General features: G+C 48.9%; 1 protein-coding gene across 4 annotated transcripts in view; it reads right to left on the bottom strand.

Moving 5' to 3' along the window:
- The window catches only part of STK32B (serine/threonine kinase 32B), a 342,630-nt gene that overhangs the window by 59,601 nt on the left and 256,978 nt on the right, over nucleotides 1–26,051 (bottom strand). For all 4 annotated transcript variants that reach the window (XM_060011802.1, XM_060011803.1, XM_060011804.1 and 1 more), the window contains exon 5: nucleotides 10,369–10,406. In XM_060011802.1, coding sequence (XP_059867785.1) covers nucleotides 10,369–10,406 — 38 coding nt within the window. The remainder of the gene's footprint in view (nucleotides 1–10,368; nucleotides 10,407–26,051) is intronic.

The following is a 26,051-nucleotide window of genomic DNA, read 5'->3' as shown; positions in this document are numbered from 1 at the left end:
CATTGGACTTCTGGGGGAGGAGTGTGATGGCAGAGGGAATGGGCAGCAAAAAGGCCCTGCAAGGGACCAGCGAGGGGGCCAGAGACAGAAAGTGGGAAAGGGGCTCAGATGGCTTTTACTCCAAGTGAGAGGGTTTTGAGAAAGAGAGATACAATCCAACTCACTTTAGAATCACTTTGGCTTGTGTATGGATTGTAGGGGCAATAGTCAAAGCAGGGAAACTGATAAAGAGGGAGAAAAACAATGTATCCCCCATCTATTTAAGCTGCTGTCGTTTAGGGTTGCATAACTGGTACATAATTGGTGCTGAAGCGCATTTAATCCTTAAGTACTCTTATCAGGGGGGTATGGCTACCCTGTTTTTTACAGAAGAGTAGCCTGAAGCTCCAGAGACCAGTGACTCATCCACGGTCAGCAGCTGATACGTGGGAAGCTGTTTGTCTCCAGCCTCTTCCGGGGCAGGCATTTCCTCCGCCCCACGCTGCCCCCTTCAGAGCTGAGTCTCACAGCCCAGCCCTTACTTCCTTCCGGCCCTCTGGGGTGGAGGATCTGGGGCAGCTCTGAGGCCGACCAGTCTACAGGGAATTCACGTCCAACAGGAGCGCCAGACAGCAGAATTCCACTTCTGGTTTCTGTACCGTGTGAGTTGATGAGCTGTAACTTCCTGGTGTGTCTCCTTTAACAGTTGAGTCAAGATGTGGGAAAGTGAAAATTAGTGCCTTATGAGGTCTCCGAGTTCCTTCTAAGGAGGATGGAAATTTACTACAAAATGTGCAAATATGAACTGACTTTTCAGCTATTTGTTTTCTGTAAATTAAAAACATTCAAAATTCAGGGAGAGAAGGAGCCCAGGATACTGTGTGAGATTTGTTAGTACAAGTTTTAATGAGAGAATCAATAATCAATAATCATCCTCCCAGCCCTGTTTATGAATCCTGAACTCCAGCCCTGCTTCTCTCCTTTCTCTGAACTCATGGAAATTCATCACACCTCCAAGACTCTGACACCATTTGGAATGCTTTTTCCTCCCCTCTGCCTCGCAGATTTCCATTCATTCTTCAAAACCTGGCTGGAGAGTTATATTACTGCTGGATGCACATCTAACCTTTGCTTGCTTGCTTCCACTAACAGGAGACTCACTACCATGAGGGGTGTGTGTGTCTTAGTTGGCTTGGGCTGCTAAAACAGATTACCACAGACTGAGTGGTGTAAACAGCAAGCATTTATTCATCACAGTCCTGGAAGCCGGAAGTCCAAGATCAGGGTGCCAGCATGGTAGGGTTCTTGGTGAAGGTCTTCTTCCTAGTTTACATGACAGCTTTCTTGCTGTATCCTCACATGGTGGAGAGAGAGAGAGCTCTGGTCCCTTCATCCCCTTATAGGGCACGAATCCCATCATGGGGGCTCCAACCCTATGACTTCTTCCAAACCCAATTACTTCCTAAAGGCCTCAACTCCAAGTACCATCACACTGGGGGTTAAGGCTTCAACATGAATTTTGGTGGAGACACATTTAATCCATGGCAGACTGACTAGTTTAGGCTTCTCCTCTGGACCCCGACCCATACCTCCACAGTCCCCTCTATTGTCATTCCCATGCTAGCATTCACCATGTTGTATCCATCACTTTGTTCATCTCCTTGAGGCCAGGAATCCTCCCTCATTCATTTCTATGTCCCCAGTACCTTAGCACTGGCCTGACCTGGAAAAGGTACTTATCAAGTGTTTGTTGACTGGCTGATCGACTGACCAAACAAAAGACTGAATGAAGGAAATATGGTAGGCAATCCTATCACCTTTCTTCATTCTTTACTTCTTAAGGCTATCATGGTATTTACAGGAGTTGACAACACTCCATTTCAATTTTTGACTTTTAAAACTGTAGCAACGTCACTTTTTCAGCTGGACTCAGCTGATGGGACTCAGCCACCCTCTCCACGGTTTTTGTAATCACTGGTGCCAGTGTCAGGATTGGCACCACGAGGACCTGTAACTTGGGCTATTTTCCGAGTACAAAAGTACTTGACATCCACGTGACTTGGAAAAATTCTCACTCATTTCTTCATTCACTTAGCAATCATTTAATGAGCACCTCCTACCTGTGCATATGGGTGGAGGGGGCTTGGAACTGCAGACACTAAGGATGTGCCAGTTACCTGTGTCATGGAACTGGGGGATGGGATGATGGAGATTACACGGGGCTAAAGTCCCATCCACAGTCCCCTCATTGCGGTATAACTGGCAATGCAGAGAATCTTCTCAGTATTACCAGTAACAGGGACTCCTACTTCGAAGACTGATTCCTGCATCTTCCCTGTATATTCCAGGAGAAAACATCCAAAGCCTTCCTGAATTTTGCTGACTTTTCATCTGTTTCATCTGCAGCTACATTGCACAAGTGTCTATTCCTGCTCCACCATGCCACCCCCCCTTCCCTTCTCCCCTCTCAGCCCCTGTAATGAAATAACCCCAAACCCGCGTGGGTATTTACCAAATGAGTGAGGGCAGTGCAGTGCTCTCACTGGGACCGACAAGGCCACAATCCAGGAAAAGATGGGGTCTGCTTGGGAGGGGATAGTCAACCGAACGTCAGGCTTTGTTTCCTGCGGAGTGAGTTCTCTCTAGATCTATCCTCAGGAAGCCAAGATTGGATTCGTGGCTGTGAATTCCTGGGAGTGAGTGCTAAGGTAGTGCCCACCAGAGGGCACTAGATTGGGAGTTAGGCTGACAGGGGGTCCATATGTAAGAGATGATCTCCTCCCACATTATTTTCTGCCTTGTTTCCCTGGAATTTGGAGTAAAGCCTCGTGGGAACATCTATCCCCACCTTAGCTGGTTTACAGGGTCTACATCATGCCTAAGCCAGAGGTCACAGTGGTGCTGCTGAAAAGACACAGCTGGATGCCCAAGAGGACGAGAACCTTGCTGTAGACTCAACTGCCCCGCCCATGACAGGCTCACATGCTCACTGCTAATAATATCTGTACTTCCAAGATGTCAGTGTGATGCTACCCTGGCTGTGATACTTCCCTCAGGATCACACATCCTGGGCACTGTTTCCTGTTGCCCTCATGAAGATGACAGTGAATGTACTGCAGGACAGCGGCAGAAAGAGAGAGGGGCTGAGGAGAGGGAAAAGGAAGGAAGGAAGGAAGAAGAAAAGAAAGAAAGAAAGAAACCAAATCAAATTCCAAGGCACCAGCTTATCCAGTCTTCATTTGGCTTTACCTCAACCAAAGATGGACTCTGTTTCGGGGCACACCTTTGCCTAACGTAGAATGAATGACCCTCTGATTTTCTTCTGTTCTATTTGATTTGACCTCCTCCCCTATCTTGGACATGGGATGGGAAAGAAGGACTTTCAAAACAATCTGTGTGGGACTTCCCTGGTTGTCCAGTGTCCCCCTTCCAATGCAGGGGATGCTGGTTCGATCCCTGGTCAGGGAACTAAGATCCTACAGGCCGCAGGGCAACTAAGCCCGCGCGCGCCTCAACTACTGAACTCGCGGGCCTCAACTAGAGCCCGTGTGCTGCAAACCACAGGGCCCACGTGCTCTGGACCCCACGCACCACAGCTACAGAGCCCACACACCCTGGAGCCTGTGCACCACAACTAGAGAAGAGAAAACCCGCACGCCACAACCAGAGAGAAGCCCACGCACCACGATGAAGATCCTGCGTGCCGCAACTAAGACCGACGCAGCCAAAACTAAATAAAATAAATAAATAATAAATAAATCAATCTTCAAAAAACCAAAAAAATCTGTGTGCTCCCTGCTCCCCCTGTGCGGGGCTGAACAAGCAATAGCAGGGTACAAGAAATGCAACACGTGTGGGATTTCTTGAGCTCCTAGGCTGAGATTCGGGGGAACTCCCACCCAAGACGAGTTTCAACGCCTTCCCCCGGGATATATTGTGATTTCGTAAAACCCGCCCAGCCTTCACACCCTATTTGATATGATGCTGCTTGGAAACCGTCTCCCCCAAGGCTTTTGAGAGGGCTCAACAGTTCTGAGTTTCTTTCCCCTTTTCTCTACTTCTGTGGCTTTTAATGTTAAGTCACGAGATTTTGGGTTAATTAGTTACTACAGCATAGCCATGGCTCCCTGATCAATCATTTCCCTTCCACGTCTCTGTGTTGGCATGTAATTTTATGCAATCATACTAATCACAGTGAATTAGGTTTACAGGGAGGTTTCTATAAACTTTCTCAGCCATGATCTGCTCTTTGCAATGACTGAGAGGCACGGGGATAGAGACTATATTTTGATACCTAGCATCCTTTTCCACTCCATTCTTTCCTGCCTCCTGTATTATAAGGACCAGAAAGAGAGAAAAACCACATGTCCTGACCCTCTTGCAGCTAGGGTTCTGGACAAGATTTAGCTTCTGCCTTTCAAATGCACTCAGGCAAGGTTTGGAAGCAGAAAGGAAGCAGAAGGAGAATGCCATTTGAAGTCTGGAGTTACACCGTCTCAAGTCAAAGAAGTATGCGTGTCTCCAAACCAGAAGCTGGCAGACAGACATGACACACACCCTTCCCTGTCACCTTCAGAGGGAGCACAGCCCTGCGGACACCTTGACCTCGGGTTCCTAGTCTCCAGGACTGGGAGACAATACATCTCTGCTGTTTATTGCCTCTCAATCTGTGGGACTTTGTTCCAGCACCCCTAGGAAACTAATACAGGGGGCTATTTATTGGGGGTCCTCAGAGATTCCTGCTCTGGGTCTTCAGGACTTTAAGACATCACACTGTGCTAGACACTTCCATTCCCAGCAGTCTTCAGAAAGAATCTCATTACCAACCTCCCAAGGACTCCAGGCTAGCTTTAAGCCACACTCCTAAGCTTTATTCTTAAACTCGTCTAGAATAATGACACGCACTGTTGGCCCCTCTGACTTAGCAGAAACACCTCTGCCCACCCCCCCAATTTGCCTGGGTGGCTTTTCCCACTTCCATCTCAGCTGCTCCAATCCCTGCATCTGAGGCTTCAGAATCAACACGCGCCTGATTTGTTAATTTCCTGGAGTCTCGTGAGGGGGATGTCACAGCACATACAGTGTTTTGACAAGTGATAAGGGGGTGTTGCTGCTGGCCACTGCCGTTTTGGGGAACACTTGCCGACAAATATGTCAGCAACAGATGGAGAGGAAATTCTTTGAAATAAGTCCAGTGAATAAGTGCTCTGAAATAGAGCCTGTTAATAGAAAATTAGAAGTGAAGTCCGCAGATTAGGAGACAATTGCCATTGAAAAGATAGTTTGTTATTCACAGTTCCTAAGAGGACGGGTCACATCACACCATGTGGGTCTCCCCAGGGAAGTACTAGCGTTAGTCATGAGACAGAGGGAGAAGGGAGGAAATGTGGCCAAGAGCCTTTCTGGTGGTTTCTGTGGGAAGGAACAGGCAAGGCAGGGCAAGCAGGCTTAGGACTGGCTAGTCTGAATGATTTCAGGGGTTCTGGGGCACAGGAGCTGTCCCTGGCTGTCTGGATCCTGGCAGTGGGGTGTTTAGGGATACAATGAGAAAACAGATTCACTCTGCTGGCACGGCTGCTGTGTCACCTGTTACTAAACGTCCAGGTGAGGTTTCTGATCCCCAAGCGCCCATCCCGAGGTCCCTGAGAAAAGAAGGAGTTCTACGCCTCACAGCCTGCTGTCCTCTGGCCAGTGGAGCTTTCTCCTTTGCCCTCTGGAATGCTCTGCTCCCAAATGCTCTGGTGCCCACACTCTGGAGGGAGGATCCAGAAAGCCCTCCCTCCCCCTCCCCCTCCCCCAGCTTCACTGCCCTTCTGCTCCGGCACAGCCTCACCCCTGCCCGTCCCAGCACTGACCCTGCTGGGTCAGAATCACCTGTTTACTTTTCTGTCCCTCCCTCAGCCCTGGCTACACCTTAAAGCTACCACCTGGTAGCTTTAACCCCACGTTCACCCCCCCACACACCCCGCCCAGCACTTTCTCCTGCGAGATGAGTCAAGTGAGTGCCTCTGCGGGTGGGACCTGGGCATCGGCACCTTTTACGGTTCCTGGGTGACACGCAGCCGTGGCTGAGAAGCGCCACCCTAGACCACGATGTCCTCGGCCACAGGGGGTCTGTGTCCTTGGGTCGCCTGTCACAACACCTGGCTTATGGCAGGTCTGCAAAAGTGAAGGAATTACTTTCTTGCATACAGAAGAGGACAGAGCTACAGTTGTCCCTCAGTATCTGCAGGGGATTGGTTCCAGGACCCCCACTGATACCCAAATCTTTGGATGTTCAAGTCCCACGTATAAAATGGTGTACAATTTACCTATAACCTGGGCACACCCTTCCATATACTTTTTTTTTTTACTTATCAATACCTCGTACAATGTAAATGCTATGTAAATAGTTGTAAGTACAATGCGTATGTTATGTAAATAGTTGTCAGCTAGCAGCAAATTCAAGTTTTGCTTTTCGGAACTTTCCGGAGTTTTTTTCCTGAATGTTTGCCATCTGAGGTTGGTTCAATTCGAGAATATGAAACCTCAGATAAGAAAGCTGACAGTATATGGTCAGTACATTTTGACCAAGGGTCCTCAGTAGACACTAAGGGCAAAACGCAGGCACTGCCCTTCTGTCTCTGACTCCCGGCTCTTTGCTCATCTGGGGGAAAGTCAAGCTCCCACGTGTTAAAGACCAGCCCCCCACCTGCCCATCTGCTGGATGACTGCATGAATCTCCGCAGTTCCTCCTCCTCTGTATCCTTCCTCTCGCCATGTCATTTGGCAGTGCTCAACCCCGACCCGGTGGGGTCTTGTGAGTTGCTTTGCCCACTGGGATGGCAGCAAATGTGATGCAGGTGGTGGCTTAAGGGACTGGGCTTTCCCTGCCTCTGTTTCTGCTATGGCCACGTGAGGTCACACAGGGCTGGCCTGCCAGAAGGTGAGCCATGAGGAGCTGGGCCGAGTTGCCCAGTCAATGAGCCAAGGTCACGGTGTACCAGCTGGCAGCCAGGCGACCCCCAGACACGGGAGTGAGCACAGCCAACGTCACCGTAGCTGCCTGGCTGACCCTGCAGGACCTCAGTCTTAGGAGCAAGCCCTGTCTACAAGAGCGTAACCCCACAGGCCTGTGAGCTAACTGGATGCTTCTTGCTTATGCCATTAAATTCATGTGCTTATTCATCACCCAGCATTATTGTACCAACAGAAAATGAATGCAATCCCTTCCCCTTCCCTCTACAGTTTTAAATTCCCCATTTCCTAGAGCACTTTGCCCTCAGCCCTAAAGCACTCTCAACTCTTCCTCTCACACTCACACTGATGCTGCATCCTCCTTCAACTTCATTTTACCTCCAGGTACGGTCTCCCTCTGCTTTTGCTGCTAGCCAAGAGACCCCAAATCTCGGAGTAGAATTAGCGCCCATTCTAGGAGATAAGACCAGCCTGCAAGATCAGGAAGCAGAGCAGACACCGGGGGAGCGGAGACGCTTCTGTGAGAGCCTTGGATTTTGTATAACCAGCAGATCTTGAACATTTTGAATAAAATATGAATGCATTTATTTAATTATGCTTATGACTCACTGTAAACACAGCAACCAACTTGTTCTCTGAGAAAACACTTAATGAGATCAATCAGCAAACTCTTTAAATAGAAATAGTTATCTGTTTTGTAAGCTGTTTTTTTTTAAAATGCATTTAACAACAGGGTAAGGAGATCTAATGTACAGCATGGTGACAGTAGTTAATAATACTGTGGTGTGTGGTTGAAATTTGCTAAGAGGGTAGATCTTAAATGTTCTCACCACTCACACAATAAGAACGGAACCTTAAGAGGTGCTGGATACGTTCATTACCTTGTGTTGTTAATTTCACAATGTATATGTGTATTAAATCATCATGTTGTACACCTTTAAAAAATCACATTGTACAACCTAACCATATACAGTTTTTATTTGCCAATCACACCTCAATAAAGCTGGAGGGGGAAAAAAGGCAACAATGACTAAGTAAGAAAAAAAGAAAGAAAAGCTGATGAGCATCTATCTCCTGTCATAAATCAGGGGAAGGAAAACCATAGCCACAGTCTCCTCTCTTGTCCTTCTCTCCTAGGGGAGAAGATTTGTGTTTTTTGAGAATCCTCTGCTCCTGCTTTTCCTTCTGCACTGCCCAAAAAGGCACTCACTGGATGCTAAAGCTGATGGAGGGGAGGGCATCAGCCATTCACATCTTAGTATGAAATAGTGTTCAGTGCTCTGTCTCGACAGCAAGCTTGATGAAAAAGGAGCTTAGAGAAGAGAGAGGAGGGTTCGAATCCTTGGGGAGTGTGTGGGATGCTGCAAAGCCAGAGGGCAGGGTCAGGACACTGTGTAAGGCATGCGGGAGGTGGGGAAGGATGGGGAGATCTGGGAGGAAAGTGGGAAAGGGCTGAGGGGGAGAGGTGAGGACGAGCACAGAAGGGGAGGTAGGAAGGGATGGATGGAGATCCAGGAGCCCAGGAACGAGGGAACCTGGAGAAGGCTGTGTGAGCTCTGACCCGAGGCTGTAGCATTGGGCAGGAACTACGGCGTCAGGCAGGCCCTGGCTAACCCCACAGGCTTGCTGAGTCTCATTTCATCCTAGAGTAAACGGCTGAATTATTCCTACTGCTTGGCGTTCCTGCCTTGATTTTGCTTCTGGAAAGCTGCCCAGGGCCTGAAAGGTCTTTGTCCAAAAGTCTCTCTCAAGTCTCTAGGCTGGGGCCGTGAGGATCCCAGCCAGAACCCTGCCCTCCACACCCCTGGTTTCCAGGACAGCCCTGCCAGGGGTCCTGCGTCACCCAGCCTGTGCCTCTTCTCCTTCCACCTCACCTGCTTCTGTGATCTGAGCAGAGAAGGGACAGGAGAGGCTGAGAGCTATAAGTTAATACAAGCCCTCCCGAGCACCTTTATGTCCTGGTGCTGGGACGGCTCATCCTCCCCATCTTGTCTTAGACCTCTGCCACCCTGCAAGGCGGTATTACTTGTTTTGCAACTTGCCTGAAGACACACAGCTAGTTGGGGGACCAGCTGAGACCCAGGTCTGGGGTTCCTGCCTTTTAGATACAAACTGGGGACCTTGATTTGCAGCCTCAGCTCTGCTCAGTTTCCCCCTGGCAACCTAAGGTCATCCTTGACCTTCCATTCGGGAGCACAGGGATTTCACCTCTCTGCCCCAAAGCACTTGGGCTGGTTTCAGGCTCTGGCAGGAGACTGGAGCCCAGATGGTCCCATCCACCACTCCCACTCTGTCTCCCAGTACCAAGGGGTCTATACAACGAGGCAGGATTCCCTGAGACACACTGGTGACACACACAAGTCCTAGAGGGGCTTCGGGCTGGAGCCACAGCCGCAGCCTGCGGGAGGGAGTGGGGGAGGTAGGTCAGAGGAGCCGTGTAGATGAGGCGGCAGACTCGTCCCTGAAAGATTCAGCAGCACAGCAGAAAAATCCCCGTCTGCTCGCTCCAGCCCACAGCCCCGAAAGCCCTCGGGAGATGAGTTCCTGAAGCAACATCGGGGAATTTAGTCTCCAAGACTGCCATGATGGTTGGCTGCAAAGCTGCCTTTGGCGTGGACTGCAGTAGACTGGCAGTCATTGCTGGGCTGTGCCCTGGACTTGTCCTGACTTGACTGGGCACCACATCCCTGGGACTGACTCAGAACACAGAGGCCCAGGTTCTCTAAACAGGACTGGGTCTGGCCTCTGATTCTTACCAAATCCCCCAGGGGATTCCGATAAGACCAGAGTTGGAGAGCCGCTGACATGGAGCCTTCTCCATGGACCTGCAGTGTCAGCCTCAACTGGGAGCTGTTATAAATGCAGAATCCCAGGTCCACCTCGCTCCACTGAATCAGTTTAAGAAGATGCGCACACTCCGTACACACATAAAAGCTTGAGAAGCCTGGATGAGGGAAGGCTTAGAGGATTACTGATTACTGATTTCTAGCTTGCCAAGCACACCCTATCGCATTTGATCCCCATGACAATCTGGAAGGTGGGTATCATTTTCCCCATTTTACTGAAGATGACATTGAGGCTTAGAGAGGTGAGTGACATTTCTGAAGTCCCGGGTTCACAGGTCAGAGAGCAGGGCTGGGAGGCTCAGAGCTTTCCAACCTTGTATCCCATTCCCATTTCTGCTCTGTTGTCCTCACACCAGGACGTGAATGGTGATGTCTTTAGATATGAAACCATCAAATACATTGGACTTAACTCACCGCAGCAGAACACAGACCAGAAATTTACACAGCTGTTCATTCACCAGGATTGAAACAAAACAAGGCTTTCTAGTCAACCCTAAAATCCAACTCACCAGGACCAGGACCAAATTCCCAGAGCCTCAAAGTTCCCACTGAAATAGTCTCTAGAAAGCGTTCATAACAGGCTTACCGTGTTCATCCAGCAGTATGTTGTCTGGCTTGATGTCTCTGTAAGAGAAAACAAAGAAGCTGAAAATGTGATTTCTGGAGCCTACGGAGGAGCACGTGACAAACGTGACAACTGGGGATAAATGCCTGACAACACCTCGAGTGCTTATCTCTCCCCCGGCATGAGGGCTCAGACAGGGAGCAGAAGAAGAGTGATTGTTATGATAGTGGAGCCCCGTGTTCTTGCTTCCTTCCCTTTTCTTTTCCTGGAACTGCAAGTGGATTATTGTGTGAATATTTTTCTCCTCAATATTCTTAACGATTTCTGGCCTCTTGAGGCCCAGGAATGACTGCTCACTGAGCACAGGGTCTCTACTGGTGAGTACAGACACTTACCCTTCCTGATGGAATTTAGCCCTCCCACCTTGCTAGGTACTAAACCTCCCAGGTGTAATGGTCTCTGCTCTATAGACCTGGGAACTGAGGCTCTGGGAGGTTCAGTAACTTGTCCTCGTCATCCTTGTCCACAGCCTCTGCCAGTTTTTGTACAATCTCAGAAGATTTGACATTTATTATAAAGAAGTGAATGGGGCTTGAATTTCTAAAATCTGTGATTTTTACATGGAGCTCTGGAAAGTGTATGCACGTTCATGATGACTAAATCAGGGTTGAAGATGTCAATTCAGTTTCTTAAAAGATCACACCCAGCAATCAGCTGGTTTTTGTATAGTCTGTGAGCTAAGAAGGGCTTTTATACTTTTAAAAGATTGTAAAAAACAAAACAAGACACACACACACACACATGCACAAAGCAAAAATGAAAAGAAATGTACAACCCAGACTGATGTGACCCTCAAAGCCTAAAATATTTATTATCTGGTCCTTCAGAAGTTTGCTGATCCCTTTTGCACACAGCGGGCCATGTGCAGCGAAATCTCGGCTGGGGAGTTTCTGGAAAATTCTGCTCTATGTCATCATTATAGCAAAGGGCTCCCAACTCCAAGCTGTGCTTTTCAAAGGCAGGGGTTTTGCTTTCTTCACTTCTGCACCCCTAGCATGGCGTCTGTCACCAGCAGACACAGTCAAAGAAAAACCAGGACAGTAGTTAAAGCAGTAAAGACAGATTTTATTCAGTTGCAATCACCAAAGGGGAAAAGAACTGGGCTCAATTCTGAACACAAGGGGGACAAGTGGGGATTTGTAGCCGAGGAGCAGGTGGGGATCGGTGGATGGAAAGTTACTAAGAGGAGACATCAGAGGTGAGAGGGGTTCAGGATTCCTGCTGATGGCAGGCCAGGGGGATCAAACCCCCCAGGGGATGAGCAACCTGATCAGAAGATGATCAGGTCGGGAGGATGGGGGATTCTGGCTAAACCAACTTAGCAGGTTCTTGCTAAGACCGGAGGATGCAGAGACAACGCAGAAGTACAAAAGACAAGGTTGGGTTTCAGAAGAACTCATCAGAAGACCCTGAGTGGAGTTTTAGGGGGAAAAGAACCTTTGTCAACGCACAGGAAACACGGAAGAATGAATGTGAGAGAAACACAGCCTTGGAGAAACTCAGTGGACAGCTTCAGCTCTGATTTACCCATCATTAACATGCATACACTTTCCAAAGCTTTGCATTAAAGCCATGGGTTTTAGAAATGCAAGCCCCACTCACTCATTTAGAGTAAATGTCAAATCTTTTGAGACTAATGACAGCTTTCTTCGAAATAAAAAGCGATTGCCCCTGAGTTTATCAAATAGCAATTCTACCTGAAAACGCGCCATGGTTATTTGTAACAGTATGAGGTAATGCCTACGGCTTTGGGGGAGAAAGATACACTCATACCATGACTTTAAATTTTCATTTGCATTGTGACTTGTGAATACTGATGAGCATTAAGCCAATGGAACCCCAGCTCCCAAGTTCACAGACACAGGTCCCTGGTGAACAGAGATTGGTCGTTAGGGGAGTCCCCAGGGGGAGGATGAACTAGAGAGCTCACACAATTAAAACAAAAGACTGAAGACCTGGAGTCAAGTGTTTGTGGCTCAAATCAGCAAACACTTGGCCCCTGTCTAGGGCCTCTCCCAGGAGGGTTTCTCCAGAAAAGGTGAGAGAAGGGAAAATAAATACTTGTCAAGAATGAAAACACAGCAGCAAATATTCAAGAGCATTTCTTTCCTGTTGCGGAGCACAGGCTCCGGACGCGCAGGCTCAGCGGCCATGGCTCACGGGCCCAGCCGCTCCGCGGCATGTGGGATCCTCCCGGACCGGGGCACGAACCCGCGTCCCCTGCATCAGCAGGTGGACTCTCAACCACTGCGCCACCAGGGAAGCCCAAGAGCATCCTTTCTTTAAGGTGTCACTAGAACTGCGATGACCTTGTTTGGGGTGTGCGGATTTCAGAGGAGCTGGCCGTGGACCAAGACCATGAGCCCAAAAGGCCTGCAAGGTCCTTGGCCTGAGCTGCCGCCTCCGCTGATGCTGAAATTGCCCTGTTTTGGGGTTTTCTGCCCACCCTGCTCCTTTTCTTCCTCCTTCATCCCTCACTCCCTCCTCTGACTTCTTCCTTTTCCTTCCAGGGCATTCCCGGGATAGCCCTCAAATGCTTCCTCCTGGCGGGTCTGGGCAGAGAGCTGGGGACACAGTCCCTCCCCTCTGGAAGCTCAGAATCAGTGGGAGAGGGAGACACGCAGGTGGGGTGGCACAGAAGCCACGGTGCAGGGAGACTGCTCTGGAGCCTGGGGGAGATGGAACTGGGGCAGCTGGAGAGGGAACGGCTGGCCAGGGAATCACATGGACCAGTGGGGACCAGGGTGTCAGAGCCAAGAAAAGATGGGGCAGTGGTGGCCGACCTAAGGAGAGGTGACCTTGTGTAGTAGGGTGAAGAGTGTCCCCCCAGAATTCACGTCTACTTAGGACCCCAGAAAGTGATATTATTTTGAAACAGGGCCTTTGCAGGTTCAAGGAAAGATGAAATCATCCTGGGTTTGGGGGGTCCTAATGCCTGCCGTCTTAGAAAAGAGATGGAGGTTTGGACACAGACACAAAGCAGAGAAGAGGCCATGTCAAGACAGGGGCAGAGACACAAGCCAAGGAGAACCAGGACCCCCCAGAAGCTGGAAGAGGAAGGAAAGGATTCTCCCCCGGAGCCTCTGGAGAAGGCTGACCCCACTGGCACCTTAATTTCAGTCCTGGCCAGAACCGTGAGGTCACGGATTTGCGTTTTTTTTAAGCCACCAATTCTGTGATAATTTGCTGTAGCAGCCCACAGGAGGCTACACATCTGGCAGAGAAGAAAGAGAGCTAATGAAGGAGGTGGGTACATGTCAAGTGGCAGCCGGCTTCCCCCACTGACCATGGTGTGACCTTGGATAGGCCCACCATCCATCAGAGCCCATATTCTGAAAGGCCTCCATTCATGGCCTCTCATATCATGAGGACCAAACAGGGGCACAGATATCAGTGGCTTGGCTCCAAGGAAAGAGGGTGTCCTGCCCAGGCGAATCCTGCTTGGGAGCAGACTGACACTCCAGCGCCTCTCCTGCTATCGGGGTGACCTCCCTGTGCCTCGGCTTCCTTTGTGGTGTGGACTAAATGTCTGACACATGCCTCTGTGTCAGCTCTTAGCACGGAGGGGAGTCAATGGTCCTCAAGCATCTTGGGGGCATCCCTTCCATGGTCACTGGGGCTGCAACAGTGAACAAGGCAGACCCAGCAAATGGAACTAGCTTCTAGGAGGCTGACGGGGTGAATAAGTGACACGACCCCAAGTTGAGACAAGTGCTCTGAAGAGAACAAATCAGGGTCTAGAAAAGAGACCTGCTTTTGGTAGGTGGCCAGGGAAGGACTTTCAGAAGACGTGACATTAGGTTGACATGTGAATAACAAGAAACAGTCAGTTAGACGCAACCCGGGAGCAAGCTCTCATCTTGCAGATGAGTCCACGGAAAGCTGGGAGGTTGAGTGGTTTAACCTGTGACATCTGTCCAGCCTAGGGAACAGGACAAAGGTGGTGGGGTCATTCCCATGATTACAGGCTATCAGACTGAGTCCTGGCGGCCTGGAGTGGGAGTGGCCACATGGCAGGGACCTGCAGGCACCTCTAGGAGCTGAGCGCCAGCAAGGAAACAGGGGGACTTCATTCCTGTAGCCACAAGGGACTGAATTCTGCCAACAACCAGGAGAGCCTGGGAAAGATCCAGAAAGATCCAGAAAGGAGTGCAGCCCAGTGGACACCGGGGTCGAAGCTTTGTGACACCCTGAGCAGAAGAGCCAGCTAAGCTGTGGCCAGACTCCTGACCTGTGGAAACTCTGAGAAAATAACATAGATACAAGTTTGTGTTTGTTTTAAGCCGCTCATTTAGTGGAAATCTGTTCCGCAGCGACAGAAAACTGTTACGATAGCTGTATGGTCTTGGGCAACGTACTCTGAGCCACACTCTCCTCATCTGGAAAATGGGAATGACGGTCCCTATCTGACAGTTGCTGGGCGTATACACGGAGGTGCTACCACACAAGGCTTAGCAGGGCTCCCAGTGCGTGAGAAGTGCTGAAATAAATAACGATGAGGGTCCTATCTCTGCTCTTTAAAAGGAGCTAGGGAGCCCTCAGGGGTGGATTCTTGAACTTTTGGCAAAGTGAATTAGATCTCTTTCAGAGGAGACTCACCAGGCAGACTCCTGCAAAGCCTCACGTAGGAGACGGGAGGCTGATTCATTCGGGATTTAATAAGAATAACATTTTATGGGCAAAGCATCTTATCAGAGCCTCTAGGTTAGTGGGTTCCAGGACCATTTCCTCCGGTTCCACTTTTCACATTGATCGTATCTCAGCCCAAGCACGTCATCCTGCTGAAAATGGGCCTGTGTGTTCAGAAAGGGCATTACAAGCATTGCGAGGACGGGCAAGTCTGCGACAATGTTTTCCGAGGACAGGCCCATAATTTCAGAGCTGGGCAAAATGATACTTTGATAGAAAGTGTGCATGCGAGGCTATAAAACCTGGTTCTGCTTTTGAATTATCCCCTGACCCCCAAATAAAACAAAGCATAAAATGTCAGTTGGGCTATTTAAAAAAAAAAAAAAGGAGGGGGCTTCCCTGGTGGCGCAGTGGTTGAGAGTCCACCTGCCGATGCAGGGGTCGTGGGTTCGTGCCCCGGTCCGGGAAGATCCCACATGCCGCGGAGTGGCTGGGCCCGTGAGCCATGGCCGCTGAGCCTGTGCGTCCGGAGCCTGTGCTCCGCAGCGGGAGAGGCCACAACAGTGAGAGGCCCACGTACCGCAAAAATAAATAAATAAAGCACAGAAATGGCTCTGATCCAGACTGCAAAAACGGGCCGTGGGGCCATTTCTGCACGTGTGCCTTTGCTGGGGGTCTCTGAGTGTTATATGTCCATGATCTTATGCAGCAATAAAGACAAATAAAAACCCGGTGGAAAAAGAGTCGCATCTGTGAAATGAAATTCTGTGGGTATTTACCCCTAGAGAAAGAAGATGCTGTTGACATCACAGAAGTGACGCAGGAGGAGGTGGACACACAGCGGTCCCATTCCAGTCCCGACTTTGCTGGCCCTGAGGTCCTGGCACAATGCCCAGGGTGAGCCTCAGTTTCCTCAGCTGTAAACTGGAAAACAACACATACTCCACGTACTTACAGTGAGGATTTGTTTGTTTTAGTCGGGTTTTTTTGCCCATTGTTAAAGCACCTAAACCTACATCCTATCTATTACAGGAGCTTATCTTTATCGTGTTCTGAAATGCAAATTCGATAGTTTCAGTCGTGTCATTCAGAAACTTCTGTAGTTCCTCACTGCTGTCCAAGGAGTTACATGTAAGGCATTACAGGCAGGACTGGGGACAGGAGGAAGGATGGCCAGCTCTGAGGCTGGAGAAGACGGGTCGTGCTGGAGTGGTGGGTTAGAGGTTGGTGGGTAGAGGGAGATGGGTTTAGACAGGTGGGTTGAGACCACTTATGAGGGGCTTTATTTGATTATGGAGCCAACTTCAGGTTGTTAAGACTTAGGAGGCAATACCTGGGATTTTCCTCCAGGCTGGCTGGGTACTAGATGATTCCGTCTGATGTAGGTGGGGTTTTATGAGAGCAGCCAGCCAAGTGCCAGGCCTGTAGGATGCACGCCTGTTGTTAGTAACGGAAGGAGCAAAGACATTTCAGTCTTGGGGATGAGCTACCAGAACGGGCACTGGGGAGGGAGGCTGGATGCAGTGACTGAGCCAGGGTTGAATGGGTGGGATTCACCTTGGCCATGGACCTCTGTGGCCAGCTGGCACCCATCCAGCAGCAAGCCAATGGGGGGCAGGAGGCTGATGAACTTGGTTCTCACGTTTTGGAATCTCTCACCATATTGGTGTGGACTGTCCGTCCAGAAACTGGGTACCGATTCTGAAACCGCATATTGTTGCTACTGGTTAGGTTTCACTTCTTTCTCCTGTCTCTCTCCTGCCTCCTGTGGAGGGCAGGGACCATGTACGGTCCCCAGCCCCCAACACGATGCCTCCACGTTATCAGAAGTCCTGATACGACTCACAGCTGCACTTCCTGGAGAGCCTACTGTGAGCTGGGCACCACGTGGGCAGGTCACGTGGGTTTCACAAGGAGGGTGGCTTCTCGGATCAGGGGCTGTGGCATCCCCTTCTGTGTCACCCCGCTCAATTCTGACACAACTCTAGAGGCAGGTCTCACTCACTACTCCTATTTTATTGATGAAGAAAGAAGTATATACAGAGGGTCAAAGGTCACATGTCAGCAGACAAGACCCATTCTCAACTTGCCTCTAGATCAATGTTCTCTACCTGGGGGAAATACTCAAGAAAAAAATGAATCTCGTAATTGCAGGAGCATGGCTATAATACCTGATATTTGGTCAGCAAAATTATGTTACTTGGATTTCAGGATATGTTTCTTTATTACAACACCCACATACAAGGTTGTATTTCTTTTTTCATATGACCTGAATGGCTTTACAAAACATACATCTGTCCCTTCTTACACAAATTCCCTTAATTGCCCTCTGGTACCCACAGTGCTGGTGGCCGGTGTCTGGGAGTCCATATTCTAACATAATCTCAAAAATAAGAAGTGAATGCTGAGATGTGGCTGTCAACTTTGAAACCCATCAAGGGCATCAAAGCAAACTAGCAACCACTACCACTGTACTTGTACAAAAAGAGGGAAAGAGGAGCCCGGAAGAGTCATGAGGACACAATTTCAGAATAAGTCACAGCTGTCACAGGCCTCAGGCCCATTCCTGGAAAAGTGTTTATTATTTTTTAAAACTTATTGTATTGAAGTATAGTTGATTTACAATGTTGTGTTAATTTCTGCTGTTAATTTCTACAGACAGGGATGACCATGTGAGGACACAGGGAGAAGGTGGTGGTCTACAAGAAGAGAGGCCTCAGAAGAAACCCTGTTAACACACTGACTTTGAACTTCCTGCCCCCAGAATTATAAGCAAATAAACTGCTGTTGTTTAAGCTACTGAGTCTGTGGTACTTTGTATGCAGCCCAAGCAAACTAACACAGGTAGGTAATATTATTATCCTTATTTTACTGGACAACAAGACTGCAGCTGAGAGCAGTTAAACATTTCCTCCAGGTCACAGAGTTCATGGTAGAGTCTGGATGTACCAGTCAGAGACCCAGGTCTTGATTTAAAGGTATGGAAACAATTTTTGAAATGCACACACAGCCTGGTGAGTCAGTTCTTTCTTACATCTGGCTTAAAACCTCTTGTTGCAACTCAAATCACTTTCCTCTCCCTTTATCCTTCGGGAGAGAAAGTGCATCTTGTCAAGCCATGCTCGGGGTTTGTTGGTTTTTCTTTCATCCTGCAAAGAACAAGCATCGGCATGGTTGACATTGATTCATTACATTCAAACGGCTATGCCACTCCACGGGGCCTGGGTGTAAATTGCATTCAGCTAATTGCCAAGTATACCTCATGGAGAATTCAAGAGTTTCAGGATTTACAAACAGGTTCAGGGATGCACTGGGCTCAATTAATTCCTTCATGGATGGGTGAGGCCAACAACAGGCCAACAACACACTGCCCTAGACACCATGAGGGCGTCGCCTTCCCAGGCAGGTCAGGAAGGGTCCGTGAAGCCCACGCAGACCCACCTAGCCCAGTTTTATTTCTTTCTAGTTGCTCTAGGAACACTAAATTACAAAGGTCTGTCCATGAGTCAGTCTGTGAACTCCTCAAGTTAAGCGCCACTGCACAGCATATGGAAAACAATAAAAGTATGTAAGAAGGATAGAGTGCTTGCCCACGCCCTGCAGGGACCGCAGGACAGCCTGCGATGATAGATAAAGCTTTAAAGCCCTTCGCACATGAACTCTACGCCTGCCTGGGTCTGTTTTCCTCATCTGTAAAATGGGGATGAAATGACATAATGAATGTAAAGGACCTAGCTCAGTTCCTAGCATAGAGTAGGTGCTCCAAAAATGGTGACCCTTTCCCCCACTTTGACCCACCCCTACTTAGCAGGGAGTTTAGAGGGAACAGTATGGGGCAGAAACCGACCCTGAAAATGATTATGACCATCCTTCACATGTACACAGTTGTACAGTTCACAAAACCCCTTCCCATACTGTAATTCGTTTAACCCACACGAATGCTCTGCAGAACAAGCATTATCTTCTTTTCATGGACAAGGAAGCTGGAGCCTAGAGAGGTGAAGTGACTTCCCATGGTCAGAGTTAAAAGTGGCAGCAGAGGGATTTGAACCCAGCTCTCCTGATGCCCAATGCTCTTTCCATTTCCTGGGTGGGGCAGACACCCAGTCCTCGTGTCCGTGCGCACGCTGTTCCCTGGCCTGGAGCTCTCCAATCGCCTCCTGCTCAGCCCCTTGCATCTGGTTGCCCTTGCTCAGCCGCCACTGCCTCTGAGAAGCTCTCCTTGAAGTCCTGGATGGTCCCGGTCCCTGTCCTGCATTTTCTTGTTCCCTGAACTTCGCTGGCTGTGACCACAGCCAGTGTGTGTGTGATTACCTGAATGATGTTCTTCTTTCCCAATAGGCTCTGAGTTCCATCGAAGCAGGGCCCACCTCTAGATCAGCAACCTGGCATGCTGCTGAGCACAGACTGGGCTTTTGACAACTATTGATTAAGTTTCTACATCTATAAACTTGTCCCAAGGCACTGGGTAAATGTTGGCCAGAACCCTAACGTCTGAGTCCAAAGATCCCGAGGGAGAACCAGGCCAATTAGTGTCAGGTCCTGGCAGGGCGTGGTCCAGGCAGGGGATCCCCCCAACTCTCCCGGCTTCCCCAGAGACCACGGCTTAGCTCGCGCTTTATTTCACTCAATTCCTGCAGCTTGCAAACTGCCACAGTCATTCGGTCCTGCGTTCCCCCCTTGGATTCAGTAATCGGGTGGGTTCCACGTGGCGGAGCCTAAGAAGTGCTGTGACTCTTCAGGAGCTCCGTGGTCCCTCCCATAGCTCCCAGTTCTTTGCTTTTCCATTAAGATGCTCAGACATAGGCCTCATGCTCTTAATCCTACTTTCTGAGGAAAACACTGGAAAGAGACTCCATGTCAAGGTCTTCTTCTATTCATGTGATTCCTACTGGAATCTAAGAACACTGGGCAGCAGGACGCCTGACCACCCTCAGGAATAACCTGTCATTTTCCAGACCAACAGACTGACGTTCAGGAGAGGTGAGTCATTTCCTTGGGTCAATGGGTAAGTTAGCCTCAGGGCTGGGGTCTGAATTATGCTTTCCTGACTATTGTAACCTTCTTAACTGCCTGGATCTTCCTGAGTCAGTGAGAAAGGTATTGAATAGCTAAAAAGGAGCTAGGAAATAATTTTGTTTCTCCCTCCCTTTTTACAGACGAGGCAAATGAGTCTCGGAAAGGTTCAATGACTTGCGCTAAATTACAAATACGTCCTTACAAATCTGCGATCAGGTCTGGCTTGATCTTTCGCCATGGCCAGTGCCCTTTCTATCGCCAAGAATTTGTTTTCCCGCTTCTACTACCTTCCTCCTACCCCCTCCCTCCAGACCACTGTTTACCTCCCCCTCGGCTTCCTCACCACCTGACATTTTACGTACTGACTTGTTTTCGTGGTCTCCGTCTCCAGACTGGGCTATAAACCCCATGACGGCAGGGATGATTCCCCCCATTGCTGTACCACCAGGACCTAGAACGCTATCTGCCATAAAGAACACACTCAGTAAACAGTTGTTTGGATACTTGAGTGGGTGAAGGCCCAGCATTCAGGACTGCCTGCCCCCATGATTCCTCTTCATCTGTTTCTCAGGGTTGGTCCACAGTCTTCCAGCTCCAGAAACTAGGGTTCTTTGAGTAATACAGCAATTCAGGCCCCACCCTAGACCAGCCACAGCCTCAGATTCTGTGGGCCAGGCCTGGGAACCTGCATTTTGACGGGCTCCAGTGGGATTTTGATGCCTCTTGGCGTTTGAGAGGTCTCCTCTGCTTAAGGGGCAAGACAGATATCTGAGTTGGTTCACAATGGGAGGCTGAATTCCGGAGAGGAATTGCCCAGAATTCTTAGTCTCCAATCCCTGGCGTGTAGGTGTCTTTCACTAAAACATGGGGTCCGGGTAATGGGCTCTGATTCCTTTGGGAATAAGTTAGGAGGATTGTGTTATAGCTGCTGAGTCCCGTGGGCCCCCTTAGGGGCAGGCCCGCTCAGTTTGATTGGCGTGATGGGGAGAGGGGAGAATCACCTTTTGACTCAGCGTGGATCTGTGTACAGAAGTGAGCAGAGCAGGCTCTATTTTAGTGGGTTCTAAAGCAACCAGACATGGCAGGTACTGATCAGCCGGCGAAGGAGAGAAGAAAACAGCCCCTCACAGCCACCCACCCAAGGCTGATGGCCGGGCCCAGATTGGAACCACAGAAGGAGGGATTTCCCTTCTCTGATTTTTCTAGGAATGAGGGAGGCCTGGTTAGAAAGTAGAGTCTATGTGAAGCATTACAGTGAATTAATATTTTAAAGAGTTGCTATTTTTAGGGCCCGATCTCTCTGATATCTCATCCAAGGGAGCACGCTGCCAAAATGTGTAAGAGTCACCGAGTCCCAGCCTGGGACCTTAAGTGTATCTGAAACAAACTAGCCCTGGGTCTTGTAACCTTGCTGAGACTCAGTTTCCTTATCTGTAAAGTGGGATAATCATCACGTCCACCTCCAAGTGTTGTTCTGAGGATTCAGTGCAATGATGTAAACAAAAGAATTAGCCCAGGCTTGTTGTGAAGTCTCAGTTAATACGTCAAAAAATTTTAATTGCTTAATTATAAATAAATCTTGGTTTGGAGAAGGGAAGTGACACGGAAAGCAGCAGAACTGAGACCAGGATGGAAAGCTGGGGTCTTTTTGCTGCAAGTTGTTGAGAATTAACATCTTGGGGCAGCCTCAGGAGGAGGACCACGGACAGGGACTGAGGGGCCCTCTGTCACATCTCCCTCTGTTCCTTCCACCCGAGGGAAAGCAAGACACAGCTGAGAGGGAAGCTTAATAAGATCTGAACGGTGGGGGGGTGGCCCTGCATGTTCATTTTGTACTGGACCCCTCTAATTATGTAGCTAGTCCTGCTTTTACCTCTAGTCATGTAATTCTTAGCTTATTCTGCAGACTCAGAGAAGTCAAGCAGCCTGCTCACGGTACAAAGGTCGTTGTGTCATCATCACCATCATCATCCCCACTAGCCTACCCTGCCCCCCAGCTCTCTGTCCTGTCACCCAGGATACATCTGCACAACAGTAACACAATGTGAATGACTACATGTGTCACCTGTTTTCTTTTCACTCCTTGTCTCTCCCTATTGGAGCGTAATCTCCAAGAGAGTTAAGAACCTGCCTGAGTTTTGTCCACCCTGTTTCAAGGAGAGAGCAGTGCCTGGCACATAGTAAGCTCCGAATACACTGTGGAAGGAACTGATGATTTCCCAAGTTTCCATAGCCAGAAACTGCCGTTACTTTACATCCTTTATCTTAATTAATCTTTCCAACTACCCCTCTGGAAGGACAATTATTCCCATTTGATGGATGAGGAAGCTAAAACAGAGAGTTTAAGTCCCTGTATATACACACAGAGAGGGAGAGGGGCTGGGACAGGATTCCTGTAAAGTCATCCTCATCTTAAACATGAGGCTTTTCTCTACATAACGTCTATTCACAAAATTAGACAGAGCATTAGGACAGTTCCTGTACGTCTCCCAAGCAACACCCTTTTATTTCATAGCGTAATTTCAGCACAGAAGTTTGGCCTTTTGTGTTTCTCTGGGTAGCGTTGGAGAAGTTTGGGAGTGGGGCTGGGAGGGAAGCGAGGACCCTGGATTAAAAGTAAGGGGTTGCTCTGATGCAGCCCACTGTGTTCCATTTTCTTTTTTATCTGTTGAGCGAAGAGATAATGAAATAGCTCTCAGCCAGCTGCGGGATAGGTCTGGTTAGGGGCAGCTTCGCCAGAATAATAAACATATTAAATCGTCCCCAGGACAGAAGCAGTGGGCTTGGCAGGTGCCCTGTGCACTGGATGTGGCCCTGAGATTCCAGCGGCCTCACATGTGCACGCTTTCATCACGTCCTGTCTCAGACAATGGCGGCTCCAGCTGTAATCCTGGCAATACTGATGCCAGCAGCCCCTGGGCCACGATCCTGACTGTTCTTAGTAACGGAGTCCCCTCCACTAAGATCCTAATTCATCACGTGCACAAGGAGGAGAATACCTGTGCCCTGCCTCCTTGGAGGAAATGACCTCAGGTAGCTGGCTTTAGGCGGGGCTGGGATCTAGGGGTTGTACTTGCTTGAGGCCCCAAGGATGCACCAGAGGGACCGTTGGCCCTCAGTATAGTCTGCTTGGGCTGCCATAACAACATACCACAGATGGGGCAGGGAGGATGGAGGGCTTAAAAATCAGAAATTTATTTTCTCATATTCCTGGGGGCTAAAAGTCCAAGATCAAGGAGCACTATGAAACCTAATGTGATAACATGAAAACAGGACACCCAATGCCGCAGGAAGACAAAGGAGGCATCGAAGCTGAGAGGACTGGGGGTGAAGGGTCCTGGGGAAACTTGGTTGGGGGGTGTCAGGACACACTCCAGCCAAGCTGAGGGCCTTCGGTCTAGTCTAATTGCAGTGTGAGGGTCCTGCAGGGGTGTAACAGAGGACAAACCTGACTCCACCTTGGATCTATTCCTTTAGCTCTAACCCCTGTGCTCTGTTGCCGGTGCTTAGTCACGCTGGCTCTGCCCCTTTATAAAAGAATGTTGCCTATAGCCTGAAATATACACGATAGCCCATTCTCAAAGCTCTGAACTTTAAAGGTTTAACACTTTCCCATTCATATAGAGATAAAAAGTTGCAGAACAGAGAATAACATTTGTCTTGCAGGCTTAGAGGAACCTTGTGACCAGACGTATGTGGACAGCTGCGACAACAAAGGATTCCAGCACCAAGAAGTCGCAACAGCCACACGCCCTCCCCTTTTAGTATAAAAGAAGCCTGAATTCTAACTTGGGGAAGATGATTCTTTCGAACGCTAGTCCACCATCTTCTTGGTCTGCTGGCTTTCTGAATAAAGTCACTATTCTTTTCCCCAACAACTCAGCTCTTGATTTATTGGCCTGTCCTGCAGCGAGCAGTATGAGCTTGGACTTGGTTACAGGGGTTTCCACTGAGGGAGTGACATGGTCTGATTTACGTTTGTAGAAGATGGTTTAACATTTTCCAGTAAACATGGGGAATTGACAAGATGCATTTGGACCACTAGAACGCAAGCTCCAGGTGGACAAGGACGGCTGTGTTTCTGCTCATTACGTTGGAAGAGTGCCTAGCACAGGGTAAGGGATCAGCAAGTATTTATTCAGTGACTGAATGAGTCCCCCGGCAAGACAAGGAATAAAACCAGTATGAACCCACTGGGACAAAGAGATCAGGACAATTTATACCAAAGGATGAGCTGTCTTCACATGTTTAAAAAGCAAAGCAGACGGAGGAGCCGATCGAATGGGCTGGAGGACGCTCTGATGTCAGGGCTCCCATAGGGGAGCCCAGCAAGCCGGTCACTCACAGAACCTTGGAGGATCTCCAGCCGTAGAAGGACCGGGAGCCATTGAAGATGGGCTGTGCTGGGGGCTGGATAGCTGACACTCTGCCCCTAGGGTGTTGAACCCACAAATCCACTCCCAGCCCCATGATGCTGGGTCACTCACAGGGAAGGGTGGACGTGAGCACAGGGCTGAAACAGGGAGGGTAATAAACAAAAGTCTGATTCATAAATGGTGTCCTGTCCTGCAGCCACAACCTCAGCAGCCAGGCCAGGGTCAACACCATTCATGAGACTGAGGGGGCCCCAGGGCTACTGCCTGGGCATCCTGTGGAGGAAGCTCTCCACCAGCTCTCGCTGTATGAAGCTCCACTGTGGGGCCCTCCATGCCCAAGACCCACCAACCAGCTTTTAACTGCCTCCTTCTTCAATATCAGTGAACAGTTATGCATGACCAGTGGCCATTTGAGAAAAATCTTCAAAATGAAAAGCAGAGATAAAATAAAAATATCAAAGGACCTCAGAGGAAACAGAAATAAATTCAGGGAAGAGGAAACTTCAAAATAACTATTATTAATATCCTCAGAGAGGTAGGAGGAGATACTGTGCCCATAAAACACAACAGGGCACAATGAAAAAGGAACCGTCAGAGGAGGAGAAAGAGCTCTGGGAAATCGAATATCTGACAACTAAAAAAAAAAAAAAAAAGAATCAATAGACAGGTTTGGAGGATGAAGCCAGGGAAATTTCTCAGAAACTAGAATGAAAAGTCTCACAGATGGAGAATAAGAAAAAAAAATTAAAACACAGGGGATCATTCTAGCAAGTCCAACATCCAAATAATCTAGGAGCACAGGAAGGTCCCATGTGAGCGGAGGGAGTGTGGCCAATGAGGCTGGGCCAGCAGGTGGAGGAGGTGGCAGGGTATGAAAAGTAGGCTGCGGGGGGGAGCCTGGAGTTTCAGGAAGTGTGGTTGCGAGGACCATAGTGGGTGGGCGGTAGTTTTAGTACACACTCAGCCTCATTCTGTCGCACTGGAGCACAGAATGAGAAATTCTCATTCAGTCCTTCTAATTAGGTCAAAGAGGTGTCTTGGTTTGATTCTTTTATCTCTTTAACATCGGCCACTTGCTAATATCCCTTTTAACAAAGAGAAAGCAGATGGCAGGATGAGCACCTTGGACAATGGATCTAGCTAGCCCTTAATAACATCATTTTGATTTCACTATGTTTGTTTTCATGGCCACCTTATATTTACAACAAACAGCACCGTTTCCTCTTTCAAGGACTAACGTAGAGTGTCTTTCTGAAACAAATTTATCTTAGCAAAAGCGAATTGAGTTTGAATGCTATTTAAACAATAGTATAGGTAGGATGCAGATACGGCAAAAATCATAAAGGTAGAGTATGTGTTTCCTAGGGCTGCTGTAACAAATCATCACAAGCTGAATGATTTAAAACAACAGAAATTTATTCTCTCACAGTCCTGGAGCCAGAAGTCCACAATCAAGGTGTCAGCAGGGCCAGGCTCCCTCTTGAGGCTCTAGGGAAGGGTCCTTTCTTGTCTCTAGTTTCTAGTGGCTCCAGTGTTCCCTGGCTTCTGCATCACTCCAGTTCCTGCCTCTGTCTTCACGGCTTTCTCTCTTCCGTGTCTCTGTGTGTCCTTTTCTGTGTC

Source organism: Delphinus delphis, chromosome 5, assembly GCF_949987515.2.
Source record: "Delphinus delphis chromosome 5, mDelDel1.2, whole genome shotgun sequence".
NCBI classification, from domain to species: domain Eukaryota; kingdom Metazoa; phylum Chordata; class Mammalia; order Artiodactyla; family Delphinidae; genus Delphinus; species Delphinus delphis.
Note: the sequence above shows the minus strand (reverse complement) of the source record. Positions and strands in the feature narration are given on the sequence as shown.